The sequence below is a fragment of the Artibeus jamaicensis genome, unplaced genomic scaffold (assembly GCF_021234435.1).
Source record: "Artibeus jamaicensis isolate MK-2021 breed Jamaican fruit bat unplaced genomic scaffold, CSHL_Jam_final contig_482, whole genome shotgun sequence".
In the NCBI taxonomy this organism is placed as follows: Eukaryota; Metazoa; Chordata; class Mammalia; order Chiroptera; family Phyllostomidae; genus Artibeus; species Artibeus jamaicensis.
This window is the reverse complement of record NW_026521857.1, coordinates 7,273,784-7,288,920: the sequence shown is the minus strand read 5'-3', so window position 1 is coordinate 7,288,920 and position 15,137 is coordinate 7,273,784. Positions and strand designations below refer to the sequence as shown.

The 15,137-nt window shown below is 44.7% G+C and overlaps 1 protein-coding gene across 1 annotated transcript; it reads left to right on the top strand.

Annotated features, from left to right (window-relative positions):
• Positions 1-1,787, top strand: NHLRC1 (NHL repeat containing E3 ubiquitin protein ligase 1). Its single transcript, XM_037158133.2, has one exon. The coding sequence runs from the start codon at positions 44-46 to the stop codon at positions 1,232-1,234; it is 1,191 nt and encodes a 396-aa protein (XP_037014028.1). The 5' UTR covers positions 1-43; the 3' UTR covers positions 1,235-1,787.
• Positions 1,788-15,137: the final 13,350 nt, after the last annotated feature.

The window sequence follows — 15,137 nt, the reverse complement described above, 5'->3', positions numbered from 1 at the left end:
TCCAGTCCTTGGCTGGTGGCGCAGCCGGAACGCCAGTGGCTGCATGATGAGTGCAGAGGCCTCGGGGAGCGGGCCCGCTCTGCCGGAGCTCATGCGCGAGGCCGAGACCAGTTTGCTCGAGTGCAAGGTGTGCTTTGAAAGGTTCGGCCATCGCCAGCAGCGGCGTCCACGCAACCTGTCCTGCGGCCACGTGGTCTGCCTGGCCTGCGTGGCTGCCTTGGCGCACCCTCGGACGCTTGCCCTCGAGTGCCCCTTCTGCCGCCGAGCCTGCCGGGGCTCCGACACTAGCGACTGCCTGCCGGTGCTGCACCTCCTGGAGCTCCTGGGCTCCGCATTGCGCCAGGCCCCGGCCACCCACCGCGTCCCCGCCTGCAGCGCTGGGACCCTCACCTGCCACCACGCCTTTGGCGGCTGGGGAACCCTGGTTAACCCCACTGGGCTGGCGCTATGTCCCAAGACAGGGCGTGTGGTAGTGGTGCATGACGGCAAAAGGCGGGTCAAGATATTTGATTCCGGGGGAGGATGTGCTCATCAGTTTGGAGAGAAAGGGGACGCTGCCCAGGAAATTAGGTACCCACTCGATGTCACTGTCACCAACGACTGCCATGTGGTTGTTACTGACGCCGGCGACCGCTCTATCAAGGTGTTTGATTTTTTTGGCCAGATCAAAGTTGTCATTGGAGGCCAGTTCTCCTTGCCTTGGGGTGTGGAGACCACCCCTCAGAATGGGGTCGTGGTAACTGATGCGGAAGCAGGGTCCCTGCACCTCTTGGAAGTGGACTTTCCAGAAGGGGTCCTCCGGAAAACGGAGAGGTTGCAATCGCATCTGCGTAGTCCCAGAGGGGTGGCTGTGTCTGGGCTCACGGGGGCCATTGCAGTCCTAGAGCGCCCCCTGACTCTGGGGCCCGGGACCTGCAGCACCACAGTGAAGGTGTTCAGTGCAAGCATGCAGCTCATCGGCCAGGTGGATACCTTTGGGTTGAGCCTCTTCTTCCCCTACGAAATAACTGCCTCTGCGGTGACCTTTGATCACCAGGGCAATGTGATTGTCGCCGATACTTCCAGTCATGCGGTCCTGTGCTTAGGCAAACCCGAGGAGTTTCCAGTACTGAAGCCCATCATCACCCATGGTCTTTCTCATCCTGTGGCACTGACCTTCACCAAGGAGAATTCTCTTCTTGTGCTGGACAGTGCAACCCATTCTATAAAAGTCTTTACGGTTGATTGGGGATGATGGGTGTGGTGAGGGGCCTGGGGCTTGGAATCAGAAACCATGGAGCCTACACTAAGGAATTGTTTAGCCCTGGGTAAAGTAAATTACTTAATCTCATCTATCAAACAGGGGTCAATAACTTCCTGGCAGACCTACAAAGGTTGAGGTAATTATTAATAAGTGAAAGAGAACTAATGAAATCTACTGTTTATTGAATAGGTGCTCCCTGTGCTAAGAAACTTGTAAGTATTAGCTCCTTTAATCCTTAACAACTACCCAATAAGGTAATTCTATTATTGATCCCATTTTAGATATGAGAAAACAGACCCAGAGAGATAAAGTGACTTAGCCAAAGTAACACTTATTGTGACAATCACCATGAAAACTCAATTTTGACTCCTGAAAACCTCTTTCTCTTAAATAAATATGATAATATATGTGTATGTGGGGGGGGTGGAATATGTGAATGTATATTGTTGCCATGTGTACACTATTTCAAATGGCCATTTATTTTAGTTAGATGCACAAAGATAGGAGACCTTGTTGAGAGTTCAAGAGAAAAGGGTTCAAGAGAAAAGGGTTCAAGAGAAAAGGGAGGCAGTGTGCAGGGCGGAGGGGAATGAGGAGGGGGAAATGGGACAACTGTAATAGCATAATCAAAAAATATATTTTAAAAAAGAGAGAGAGAAAGGCTTTTATGGTGGACATCAGTTTAGTTCAGCTTGCAGCCCCTCTGAGGGCGCTGTGGAGGGAGTTACTGTGGATTGTGAGTTACTTGCTAAGAAAAACAATTGAATTGCTTACTCAGAAGGCGAACGTAAGCAATTATGTAGTACCTGCATCTCCCCCATGGTATAGGCACTCAGGAAATTGTGCTTGGTTTGCTGAAAAAGGCCTGTGTTGGTGTAAGTGCTAAACTGCTGTAGAACACACTATATGTACAAGTGTTAGAGGGCTGGATGATATTTCTGTTACATGTTTATGTTAACACAGAGATGTCACCACAATCAGTTTGTGGTAAAAATGATTTTGCTGGCCTTTTTATAACCAGTGCTAACCTGAAGCACTTTGTGATGGGGTTTTCATCTGTGCAATTTAAATTTGTTCCATGTGTTTGCAAACACGGTATACTCAATAAATACTTTCCTCAATCCTAAGTCATCATTTAGGCCACTGGTAAACACCAAAATACTTTTGGAGTTGAAGTAATAGACTTGACCATGATAACACCTGCTTAATGTTGCAGTTGGTTCAACAAATGAAAATTTCAGGCGAAGCGGTCAGTTCTTTATAAGTTGTGTATTTTTAGCTAATGTAAACATCTCAGAGATTGGGGCTGTTGGAGTAGTTCCACGTAACTGGCACCTCAGAAGCAGCAAAAGTTTTTCTCAGGGAGAACACCCGGTTTTGAAAGGTGACTGTTAGCTTCAGGTTATAGCTGATGCTTTATTAACAACAGGATTCTATAATACCAAGACTTTTAATAGGCACTAGAGACAGTCCCAAAATTATAAGTAAAATATGTTCCAGAAGACTGTGAGTGTGTCCAGAGCCTGGTTCCCATGCCAGTCCACAAAAGCCCATTTGCCTCAATGTTATCACACAGCACCCAGAGTAAGATTTCAGCAACCCTGGATCACCTTTGTCAGTGCATTCCGAATAGAGATTCGAAGACACCCCCCTGCCTCCACACTCACCCCACCCATAGAGGTCACCCTTAGGTCAGTAACTTCACAGGTATTCTGCATTGGGTAACAAGAAAAGTCTCAGGTAGAGATAAGAGGTTCAAATGGCCATTTGCAAGTAGGCCCACTGGGGACTGACCTTTAAAAAGTTTTCCTTAGGAATAAGGACATTTTAATGGCCTCTGGGCCAGTTGAGCAATTCAAGGGACTTTCTCCCATTCGTAATTATTGGTGGCATCATCTTTGGCTGTACAGCTGCACGGATGCCTTTTTCAGGCAGCACTGGGAGGAAAGGTATGGAACAGGCCATGCGTGTGGAGGTCTGTGACCAAGGTGTTACCTGTTTCCTGTGGATTAGCCCACCAGAGGAATGAGGTGTGAGTCCCTGAGATGATGTGAGAGCAAATCAAAGAGGCGATAACAAGTGACCTAGTTAACTGCTACCTCTCCCTGGTCGTTATCAGCTTGGAAGTTGGTGGGGCAGAATATGCAATATAAAGAGAAAGCAGATCTTCCCAGGAATGGCCTACTGGGGGACAGCGGGGGACAGGCAGGGTTTCCCTGGGGAAGATGCAAAGCTGGTTGTTCTTGACCTCTCCTGAGATTAGCAGGAAGAGAAAATTGCAGCAGAAAGTAGAAAGTTTCAAGGTGGTGGAGGAGAGTTGGAATGATTCTCCAGAGCCAGGAGACAAAAGAATGTGAACAGCAGTAAATGGGGGAGAAGGGGGACTCTTCCTGAAGGTCTCCCTCAATCAGGTGCCTTTAGGCCAACACTGCCCAGCACGTACCACCTTGTGAGTCCATAGAAGCAAGTGCAGACACTTGGGCCCCCCCTCAGCAGTCCTCTCCACACCTGCCATCTGTTCCGGTTTTGCCCAATTCCTGATGCTTGGATCGTCTCCTGCTTTTGCCCTGGTTCTGTCCTCTGGATTTGCCACCTGGACTTGGTTTCCTCAACTTTTTTCTTGACATTTTCTAAAGACTTTAGTTCAGATTCATAAATGTCCCCTCTAAGCAAGTCTCCCTGAGGACCCAACCACACTATTTTGCTAGGGCCTTATCTAGACCTTTCCCGGCCCCTCGTTAAGTGGGGTGCAGCCCTCACCCAAAGTGAATTACGCACCTTTGAGGAACGAGCAGTATATTCCATGCATCTCTCAAAATGAAGAACCACTGATGATCGCTGATTAAACCGTTATTGTACCTGCCACGGAAAGATGTGCATATATTACTGGTTAGTGCTCCAGTAACAGGGATGCGTTATGGTGCATAAGGAGATGGGTAAGGAGATGAACTGTTTTCTTGAAGAGTGTGTAGAAAATATGTCGGGGAGGCTCCCAACACTCACCACAACTACCACACTAGACAATCGTGGAGTTCCCTGTGCCCTCGGCCACTTCTGAGGAGAACTACCCTCTGCCCCCCAACGCTGCCCCCTGCTGCACAGCCCTGCTGATGAACCTGCCCTCAGCCACCATCCTTTCCATTACATGGTCCCCTCCACCTACAGCTGATTGGATGGGGGTACACACCTAACTAAAATAACAGGCTTCTCATCAGTGTCGTATCAGATTAATTAGACCAGGACTGGCCTATGAATTGACGTGGGGTAAATGTTTCCCACAAGGGGTCAAGGAGATCAAATCACAGCCACGTGCCACTTACCAACAGGTTTCCCATTCTAAGAAATGCGTTGGAAGCTGATTCCATCATCGTGCAAACACCATAGAGTGTACTTGCACAAACCTAGACGGTAGAGCCCAGAACTGTAATTGTATGTGCTGTACTTTCCTATGACTGGCAGTGCAGATTGGTTTACACCAGCAATACCACAAGCGTGAGTAACGTGTCACACTATGATGTTATGTTAGTCACACCATCAGTAAGTGACAGGACTTTTTAGTTTCACTATAATCTCAAGGGACCACTCTCGTGTATGCAGCCCATCCTTGACCAAAATGACTGCAGATTCTTGTCCCTGAAATTTTGAATCTAGGAATATGGAGCAAACCCGACAGATGGCAACCAGGGGTGCATGTTGAAAGCATGCTCAGTTAGAGGAGCACAGGGCAGCTGTGAGCACACCAAGGCCGCGCACGAGAGGAAGCTGTGTGGTGGAGGGAAGGCCCCACCATGTAGAACCCGGTGCCACTGAGGGGAGAAAATGCAGAAGCTCATCCTGCAGGTTTGGTTTTTGCAACAGAGATTGCCTAACAAAGATTGTACTATGCTGTTGATTTGTTTGGAGAAAATGGAACTTAAACCTATGGATTTTGCTGCCATGAATAAAAAAGTAATTCTGAGAAATTCAGCACCCTCCATCAACATACCCACCTCTCACCCCGGTGGGGCCAGAGACCAGAGTCCAAGCAGAGGCCCGCATACCAAAGGTCTAAATATTTGAGTAATAAGTCAAGCCACCAACCTGTTAAACAGAATATGTTCTGTCGTCCCACCCTGATGAAGATAAATCTAAAAGTTACAAATACACTTTCATTATGATCTGGAAGGCCAGATTCCACTTAGGGCACTTGGATGGAGTTTTTGCTCAACTTTGGGGTGCCACAAATTTTAGAAAGTTCATGATAAGCTGGAATATGTTTGAAAGGTCTGAACAAGAACCTGCAAAGTATGTTTCTTTTTGTCATCCTCTGATGACTAGGATGTCAAATCCAGGGAGGCAAAGGTGTTTGTGTTTTTCACAACTATATCCCCGAGGTCCAGAACGCAGCCTAATGCATTGAAGGCATTCTTTTTTTTTTTTTTATTTTCAAAATTTTATTTAAATTTATTTATTTTTTTTGAATTGATTATGCTGTTACAGTTGTTCTATTCCCCCCTTCATTCCCCTCCACCCTGCCCCCCCAACCCCACCATTACCCCCCTTTAGTTTATGTCCATGTGTCTCAAGTCCTTTAGGTTCTATATTTCCCATACTATTCTTGCCCCCCCATCTATTTTTTATCTACTGTCTATGCTACTTGTTTTCTGTACCTTCTCCCCCCATCTCCTCCTCCCACTCCCCTGTTGCTAACCCTCCTTGAGATCTTCATTTCTATGTTTCCACTCCTGATCTAGCTGTCCCTTTAGTTTGCTTTTGTTTTAGGTGTGGTTGTTAATAACTGTGAGTTTGTTGTCCTTTCACTGTTCATGTTTCTTTAACTTCTTTTTCTTCGATAAGTCCCTTTAACATTTCATATAATAAGGGCTTGGTGATGATGAACTCCTTGAATTTGGTCTTATCTGAGAAGCACCTTATCTGTCCTTCCGTTCTAAATGAAAGTTTTGCTGGGTAGAGCAATCTTGGTTGTAGGTCTTTAGATTTCATGACTTGGAATATTTCTTTCCAGCCCCTTCTTGCCTGTAAGGTCTCTTTTGAGAAATCTGCTGACAGCCTGATGGGGACTCCTTTGTAGGTGATTGTCCCCTTACCTCTTGCTGCTTCCAGGATTCTTTCCTTCATTTTAATTTTGGCTAATGTAATTATGATATGCCTTGGTGTGTTTCTTCTTGAGTCCAACTTTTTTGGTACTCTCTGGGCTTCTTGGATTTCTTGGAAGTCTATTTCCTTTGCCAGATTGGGGAAATTTTCTTTTATTATTTGTTCAAATAGTTTTTCCACTGGTGGTTGTGTCTTTCCCCCTTCTGGTACCCCTATAATTCGGATATTGGAGCGTTTAAAGATGTCCTGGAGGTTCCTAAGCTTCTCCTCATTTTTCTGAATTCTTATTTCTTCATTCCTTTCTGTTTGAGCATTTTTTTCTTCCTTCTGGTCCACTACATTGATTTGAGTCCCAGTTTTTTTTTCATCTCTATGGGTTTCCTGTGGAATTCCATTCATTTCCCTTAATTTAGCCTTCATATGTTTCTCTAATTTGTGGCTATAATCCACCAGATCTGTGAGGAAGCTGATGACCAGTGTTTTAAACTGTGCGTCTGAGAGTTTTGCTATTTCTTCGTCATTTAGATTTATCTCTGGGGCTTTGAGTTCTCCCTGCGACATTTTTGGTCTGTTCTGGCCCTTTAATTGGGAGAAGCAGCGCCTTGGACTCCCAGGTCGCTGGGTTGTGACGCTGTATGTGGGGGCGTGGTCAGAGCGGGGAAATGGCGGGGCGTCTCGCCGCCGCCGTCGCCGCTGCCACCGCCTCCCCACTGTCTCCTCTGCAGTCGCTCACCCGGTGGGTTGCTCGGTTGCTTACTAGGTCCAATCCTGGGTTTGGAACCCGTGTGACTGGATTCGCGCGTCTGGATTCCGCGCCCATGTCCGACCGAGCCCTCCCTTGTAACTCCTCACCCGACGCCCGTTTCGCCCCTTACCGGTCGGGCTGAAGAATTTGTCGTTAGCGGACTTCCGAAAAGTTCAGTTTTCCGTGTTCTGGTTGTGTTTTCTGATGCTAATATTTAGTTGTCCCCAAACTTGGTTGTGTGAGGAGGCACGGCACATCCACCTAAACCTCCATCTTGGCGGAAGTCCTCGAAGGCATTCTGAAATAGTTGTTCAGTTACTGTATGTATGTCATTGGGTAGTTTGGGGAAGCTGGTCTAGAATGAAAACAATTTGTGATGGGTTTGCTGAGTGACTCAGAGGCAGCACAAAAGTGTTATAGTGACTTGATGGCAGCCGGGGCTGGGACTGGGTGAAGAACTTCATGTTCTTAGTCACCAAATTTCCGGTTCGCCAAGCCCATGGGACTTTGAGGCAGGAGTATTGCCTGAGTTTTCATGAGTCATCTCTTCTGTCAGACCATGAAGGATGATAGTATGAAACTGTACTTCGAGCCATGGACTTTAGGAATGGAAGGAAACTTCAGAATTTTTAATTACCATGCACTCAAATGCCAGCTGAGGCCAGCAGAGTTGTAAAAGGGTGAATACGTCACTCCAGTAGTTAAGAGGAGAACCAGGACTAGAAACTGGACTTTTCCATATTCCACGCTGACCCCTCGAGTGGGATAGGATTTGAAGGTCGAACACTGGGGATACACACAGACACGTACAGGTGCACACACGTGTGCTGGCACTTGATCTCTTGCTGGGAAAGCCCTTATGTTCTTTCCCAATAGATCGTTGTCCCAGCTTTCCTTAATTGACTTTTATTTTATTGTCTTACAGCATCTACTGGGATATCTGACTGTGTCCTTCTCAAATAACATCACAGTATTCCCAAATTGACCGACTAGACTGTAACAATGAGGCCAGTCTCTTTAGTCATAAGTAAGCCCTAACAAGTCCAAAGTCATGAGGCTCTGCCCCTATAGGGCCAGATAACTTCATTCTATTTCACGATCATCAAATGTACTCTAGCAGCGCCTGAGTTGTAAAACCAGGAGCCTCTGGTTGCAAGGGACTGTGATTAAAGGACTTAAACATAACCAACGTTTTCACAATACGTGAACATTGCTTCACAAAGCTATTTGTTTATTTGATGCTCACACTGTCTCTGAGATGGGGCAGCTTTTATTAGGGTGACTTTACAGGGCAAGAAGCTGAGACGGACAGAAATGGAGTGGCACCCAAGGTAACACAATGAAATCCAGTTGTGTTTCAAGTGGGGGGAGAGCAGGTATTTCTAAAAGGTCTCCCCCAAGTGACAATATGTGCACCCAGGGTTGGGTCCCACTGCTCCAGAGAACAAACAAATGCCAGCCATCGCCCGTGGTGGCATCTTCGCCACGTCCACCCTTCACATCATTTCATCTCAGCACCAGTACGTTCTTTGGGAAGAAATGTTGCCACCCCCCTCAGGTTTCAGAGCTTCCATTCATGACGTAGACCAACCTTACCAGTTTCTGAGTGCCATCTACTGCACACATAGTGCCTTCTCTGAGGTGCTGTGGGGAGAGCCCTGTTTCCATGGCAAGAGCTGTGATTAGGTCTTAGGATGGCTCTGGGTGTTGGGATTCAAGTTCTGTTTCCCTTAACCTGAATGCTTTTGTTTAAAAAAAAAAAAAAAAAGGAACGTACTCGTTATTTTCAGAAATCAGAGAATGTAACTCTTTAGCTGCCTGGTGCTCTGTGCCCCGTCGTTCTGGGATCTGACGTCCAGAGTGCTGTGCAGGGAGGCGGGGAGAGACACAAGAGCCAAGTGGCGAGTGACAGAAGCCAGCCTGTGAGAGGCGGGCTTCTCCAAACCAAGGCCCCGACGTTCTCCTCCATCCCTCTCTCCTGCTAAGTGCCCCTTTCCTTGGCTGCTTCTTTGTCATTCCTCCAAACCTCTGAATTATAGAAGTAACCTACATCCATAGTAGAATTGGGAAACAGAAATAAGCATGAAAATAGTTAATCGCTTTTAATTAGAGAAGACTATTGTTACCATTTTGAATTGAGTTGATTTATCACTGTGTAACTAGTATTTCTGGAAATCCACTTTATTGATGCAAATTTTGTAAAACAGTGAATAGATCACATAAATTGGTAGCTCTTCGGCAAAGTAAATTTTAGTAACATTCAAATGAAGTTCAATTTTGGAGATCCCAAACCACAAGCAGCAAAAGCTCCTTGGCATGCATTTACCAGGGTCATATCCTCCTGTTGAACTATTCCCTTAGGTATTATGCAGTGACCTTCTTTGTTCATACTGAGGGCCCAGTGACATCCGAAAAGATGCTCAGCATCACTAGCCATCAGAGAGATACAAATTAAAACCACAATGAGATACCACCTCACATTGGTCAGAATGGTCATTATTAATAAATCAACAAACAAGTGTTAGAGAGGTTGCAGAGAAAAGGGAACCCTAGTGCACTGTTGGTGGGGATGCAGACTGGTGCAGCCATTGTGCAAAACAGTGTCAAATTTCCTCAAAAAACGAAAAATGGAACTGCCTTTTGACCCAGTGATTCCACTGCTGGGATTATATACTAAGAATCCTGAGTCACCAAGTCAAAAAAAACCCGTGCATCCCAATGTTCATAGCAGTGTTATTTATAATAGCCAAGTGCTAGTGACAGCCTAAGTACCCATCAGTAAATGAATGGATCAAAAAACTATGGTACATTTACACAATGGAATTCTATGCAGCAGAAAGAAAGAAGGGGCTCCTACCCTTTCTGACAGCATGGATGGAACTGGAGAGCATTATGGTAAGTGAAATAAGCCAGGCGATGAAAGACAAATACCATATGATCTCACGTATAAGAGGAATCTAATGAACAAAATAAGGTAATGAACAAAATAGAACCACAGGCATGAAGACCGAAAATGACCAGAGGGGAGGGGGATAATGGTGGAAAGAAGGGAAAGGACTAGACAAAGAACATGTGTGAGTGACCCGCAGACATGGACAACAGTGAGGAAACTGACTGACTGTGGGAGCTGGGGAGGAAGGCAAAGGTGAAAAATGGGGACAGCTGTAATAGAATAACAATTAAAAAGTGATTAAAAGATAAAAGTGCCGTGGCTGACAGAGACATTCACCGATATCCCATCTGCCCTCCAGGCTCCCAGCCCCCTGCAGTTTGCACAGCCAGGTGACAAGCCCTAGCAGTGAACAGAACCCCAGATAAAGCTGTACAATTTGTGCAAGATGAGCAGACTGAAAAAGTGAAGATACAGGCTTTTCCGAGGTGAAACAGAGGTCTCAAGTTTCATAATCAAAGTATGGTAATTTATAGAGATAAAATATTGTGCTTAGGTTTTATAAAGTAAAATTTAGGTTGAGTCTAATTTAGTTTCTAGTCTTTTCAATCATACCAAAGTCAGCATTATAACCAGATTATAATGTCTGTTCAGTTTAATGTATAATGTCAGGATATTTTTTTCACCAATCATGAGAGCCGCGTGCCCCTGCTGCTGTCCAAAGGGAGCAGAGTTCCTATAAATATGTGAAATCGAAGACTAGCAGCAGGGCTGCGAGCCGTGTGGGGCGCTGTGGAGTCAGGTGCTCGGTGACATGTGGTAAAATCAGAGGGATGTTCTGCTCCAGTTTCTTCACATCAGCCCTTTCTGCCCTGTTCCCAGTCTGCATTCTGATGAGCAAGTTATTCCAAAATAGACCTCCATGTAATGACCTTCCTTCCCAGTCTATTTCCATTTTCAAGCTACTGATTGAAATACCTGGACTGGTTATGAAACTGATGATACAGGAGGTTTATTCCATTACATGTTGGAGTTAATTTTCAGCCCCCACCCCCAATGAACACTAAAAGTAAATCTTAAAATTAGTAATTTTTTGGCAAATCAGTAAGAAACACTTTGTATGAATTTGCTAAATTTGCTAGACGCACTCTGTCCAAGTGAAGCACGTGAGGATATCCAAATGTATTTTGATCACGTAGAAAATATATCAGTTTACCTTTTTCTGTAATGTCCTTGTCAGGTTTTGGCAGTAGGGTTGTGTTGTGATTTGGAATTTTTTCTTTCTTTATTTTCTGAAATAATTTACATAATATAATATTACTTCTTCTTAACTGTTTGACAAAATTCACAGGGAATCTGGCCTTGGAGGTGTGTCCAGAGTTTATAGTTGTTTTCTGTAGAAAGATTGGCCAGTTGGAACTTACTCTACTGTACTAGAAAAGGAAATTTATCAATTTATTTTTTAAAAAAACTTAAAAAATCCTTTGATTTTTTTGGCAAGTGTTTATACAGTAATATTTCCTATGTACTCACTATATTTTAAGCAACTTGCTAAGCAATGGAAACACAAAGGTGGTCTCAAGGCACCAATGGTCTGGTGTGGAGAGGGGCAAGATAATCAGAAGAATACAGTACAGAACGGTAAGAGCTCTGCACGGGATGCCCAGCACAGGGGCGCCCAAGGCACTACAAAGAGGGCGAAGTGGCCCCACGTGGCCACAACAGAAAAGGCACATTGGAAGAGATGATGTCACAGAACGTGCATGTTGTAAACACTGGTTGCTTCACCCAAAACAAGCTAGAAAGAAAGAACATTTTCTTTGGGCCAGCATTGATTCTTTGTATTACCAGTATCAGGATCTACTTTTCTGTAGCTGTATCGGCAGTCAGGATGACAGCCACGTTCCAGAACATCAAAGGGCATCTTACTGATATTTTCACATTTGGCTGAACACCACCAGTATTCTATTCATTAATATCTGCCCAGGTCAAATGTGCCATTTTTGAGTAAAGCTTATCCATGTTTCAATAGAACACTCTCTATGGTAATATATTTTATAGTCTTCTCCTGTGTATGCCCCTTTTCCATCAGCGTGGCAACCACAGATTCTGTGGGAGGAGGAAAATGGACACAAGAAATACTTTGCTAATTCAGAGGTGTGTCGTTGAAGGTGTCCTCCTGTCTCCTGTGCTCTGGCTTCTCTCGATGCTCACTTCCTACCAGTAGGCACTGAGGAATCAAGACCTTGCTGGGCACCTTGGCACTGACGGGTGACTTTATTCCTTCCCTTACCCAACTTCAGCAATTCAGGTGGCATAGCTCCTGCACACTAACCAAAGGACCATGGAGAGGCACAATATTCAGGATAAAGAGACTGCAAGATTTCACCTGGTCACTCTGTTTACTGCTTAGAAAGTGTATGTTTAAAGAGATAAGAAACATTAAGTAATTTATAAGAACAACGTAAGATAAATTCGGAGTCACAGAATAGTTTTGACTGCTGGCACCCATCACTTGGTCAGGGAATCCAGAGTAGCTTCTCTAGTTCCAAGGGAAACCACCCTCAATAATGTGTTGCTTTGACAAGATAGTTTACAACTAAGTTAAGAAATGCTTTTTGTTTGTTTGTTTGTTCTTTTTACCGGGATGTGTGTTAAATTAAGATTTTGTCTGTAAGACTTTTTTCTCTGTTATAAAACTTGCCAAATAATTTATAAATGATATTCAGCACTCTCTCTTCATGTAATCACTATCAGCGAAAGGCTACCTGCCAGGGTATGACCTTCGCTTGGGTTTCGTACTCCTTCCAGCTAAGTTACTTCATTATCATCTCCCTCATGGGGAGATGGGCTCCTGCCTGCAGCTCTCCTGCTGGCACACTCTGGATCTGGCTCCTGCCCCAGCAGGCCCAGTGTTAAGAGCCTTCCAGATAAAGGTTTTCCTATCTGGTGCCTGGGGTTTGCCACCCAGGGCATAGGCCTTGTTACTCACTGCCATCTATGCTAGATTGCCAGCCTTGACCTTGTTCTTACCCTCAGCTTCATTGTCCCAACAAGGATGCAGCATCTAGGTCCCAGCTCTGCCTTAGGTCTGCTGTTTTGGGCTTTCTTTCCTCTATCCATAGCTGTGATCCATTGTAATACTTTCTATCTTATCTAAGCTCTTAGAGACCGTGGACTATATGAAGTTGATATTTTCTCATCAATCCAGGGAAGAGGCAGGGATGTTGGAGGAGGTCATGGAGGGGACATGACCACAAACTGACCTGTGAGCTGGACCTGGGCAATCGGAGGCTCTCAACCCCTTCCCTGTCCTTGGAAGGTACATTCTGCCCACTATTCCCACAGTGGGAGCTGTTTTCAAAAATACAGCCTTGAGAGAGCCATGTGTTGTTAATACCATCTGGACTAACACATGACGGAACCCAGCTAAAACCCCTATGTAAACTTTTAAGATTCTAGTGGGCAGGTTTCAGAAAATGGTATCTCTTGTGGCCGCTCAAGGCAAGCTTCATATATAAGTTCCCATGCTTATTAAACCTGTCACCTACCAATCTGGAGTGGTCTTCCTCTTTCTTCAGTCCCTCTGGGCCCTTTGTGGGCAGAAGCCAGGTTGTGAACCAACAAAGAGATGAGAGAGTAGCAAGTGGAAATGGTACCAAGAATTATTGGTTTTTCATTGAATGCAGTGACTTACTTCTTACATGTTCTTATCTAATTCTCACTGAAGCCTGGAAAATAGTTGTTATTGGCATTTTTACAGATGAGGAAGCTGAGACACAGAGAGCTTAAGTCACTTGCCCAAGGTCCCACATACAGAAGGCAGGCACACTATTGAATGTCTCTGAGCTTTAGTTTCCTTGTCTGTAACATGGAACTTTAATAGTACCCATTTTCTACAGTTCTTGTGAGGCCTAAATAAGTTTACACACGTAAGTGCATTGAATCTCTACCTGATAAGCACTTAATAATCTTAGTAATCACCGTTTTGCCTGAATGATTGGAAATAAGGCAGTATCTCTATTTTTAAGCAAGAAGGTAAGGACCATGAAGCTTAGATTTACAGGAGACCACCTGTGTTCCCATGTGAAGACAGCCTGCCTGACAACGGATCCTGCAGGAAAGAAAGCAGAGTTAGCTGAGAGCCTGAGGAAGTCCGTGTCTGTTCAACATTGTGTGTGTCTCCAAATCTCTCCGTTCCCAAAACAGGATGCAACCCTGTATGTCCAGACTATCAGAGCTGATAAATTCCCTGTTATCCTTGAATAAGTTTGAGTTGGGCATCTGTGACTTTCCCTGAAAGGATCCTTAAGAGAGTCCAAGGCAGAAACTTCTAGAAAACATCACACATGACAAAGACTGTGCTTTACACCTTATGGCAAGACAGCATGAAGCTGCTTTTCAGTCTGTGCCCAGAGATGCACGATAGAAGGAAACCATTCGGCTCCCTTCAGTTTTGAGTGGTTGTCAAGCTGCTAATAAGTTGCTTGACTTTTTTAACAAGTGGGAGGAAAGTTGCCTGGTACCAACTGAAAGGAGGTTCTTGGATTATCAGAGCTCCTTTGTTATATAAGGTTTTAAATTTTGGCAGGACCACAGAGCTCTTCATGTCTAACTCCTTTACTTTCTAAGTAAGCTGAAGCCTGGGAAGGTAAAGTAACTCAGACAAGTGATTAATCTTCTTAGGAGAAAAAGCAAAATTCTAACCTTGCTGCCACTTGAATTCTCTCTGATTTTAGATTTTCAGCGATATGAGCTGTGCGTAGCATTTTTTTCTACATAGATATGCAGAATTGAAGAGAGTCGGCAGCTGATGTCAGCTCTCCTGACTCCTGTAAGCGAACAATTTCCTGTGGCTGCTATATTTACTTCATATACTATAGCGACATGTTGCGAATGTGTAGAACTCTAGCCCTGCAGAGCTATTAGAATGGGGTGATGTGGGGAAAGAGGTTCTGTGTTTAAATAAATTTATGAGTTAAATGGATTTCTTTATTGCAGTGTTTCTCAGAGCCATTAACAAGCTATTTTGCATTCTAAATTGCTAGATACAGAACATAGTGTTTTCTATATCCTGTAGAATATACAGGATATAGAAAATAACAAGCTATTTTCTAGTGTTCTGGGGAATGCCAGAACATTTTGCATTATAAATTGCAAGC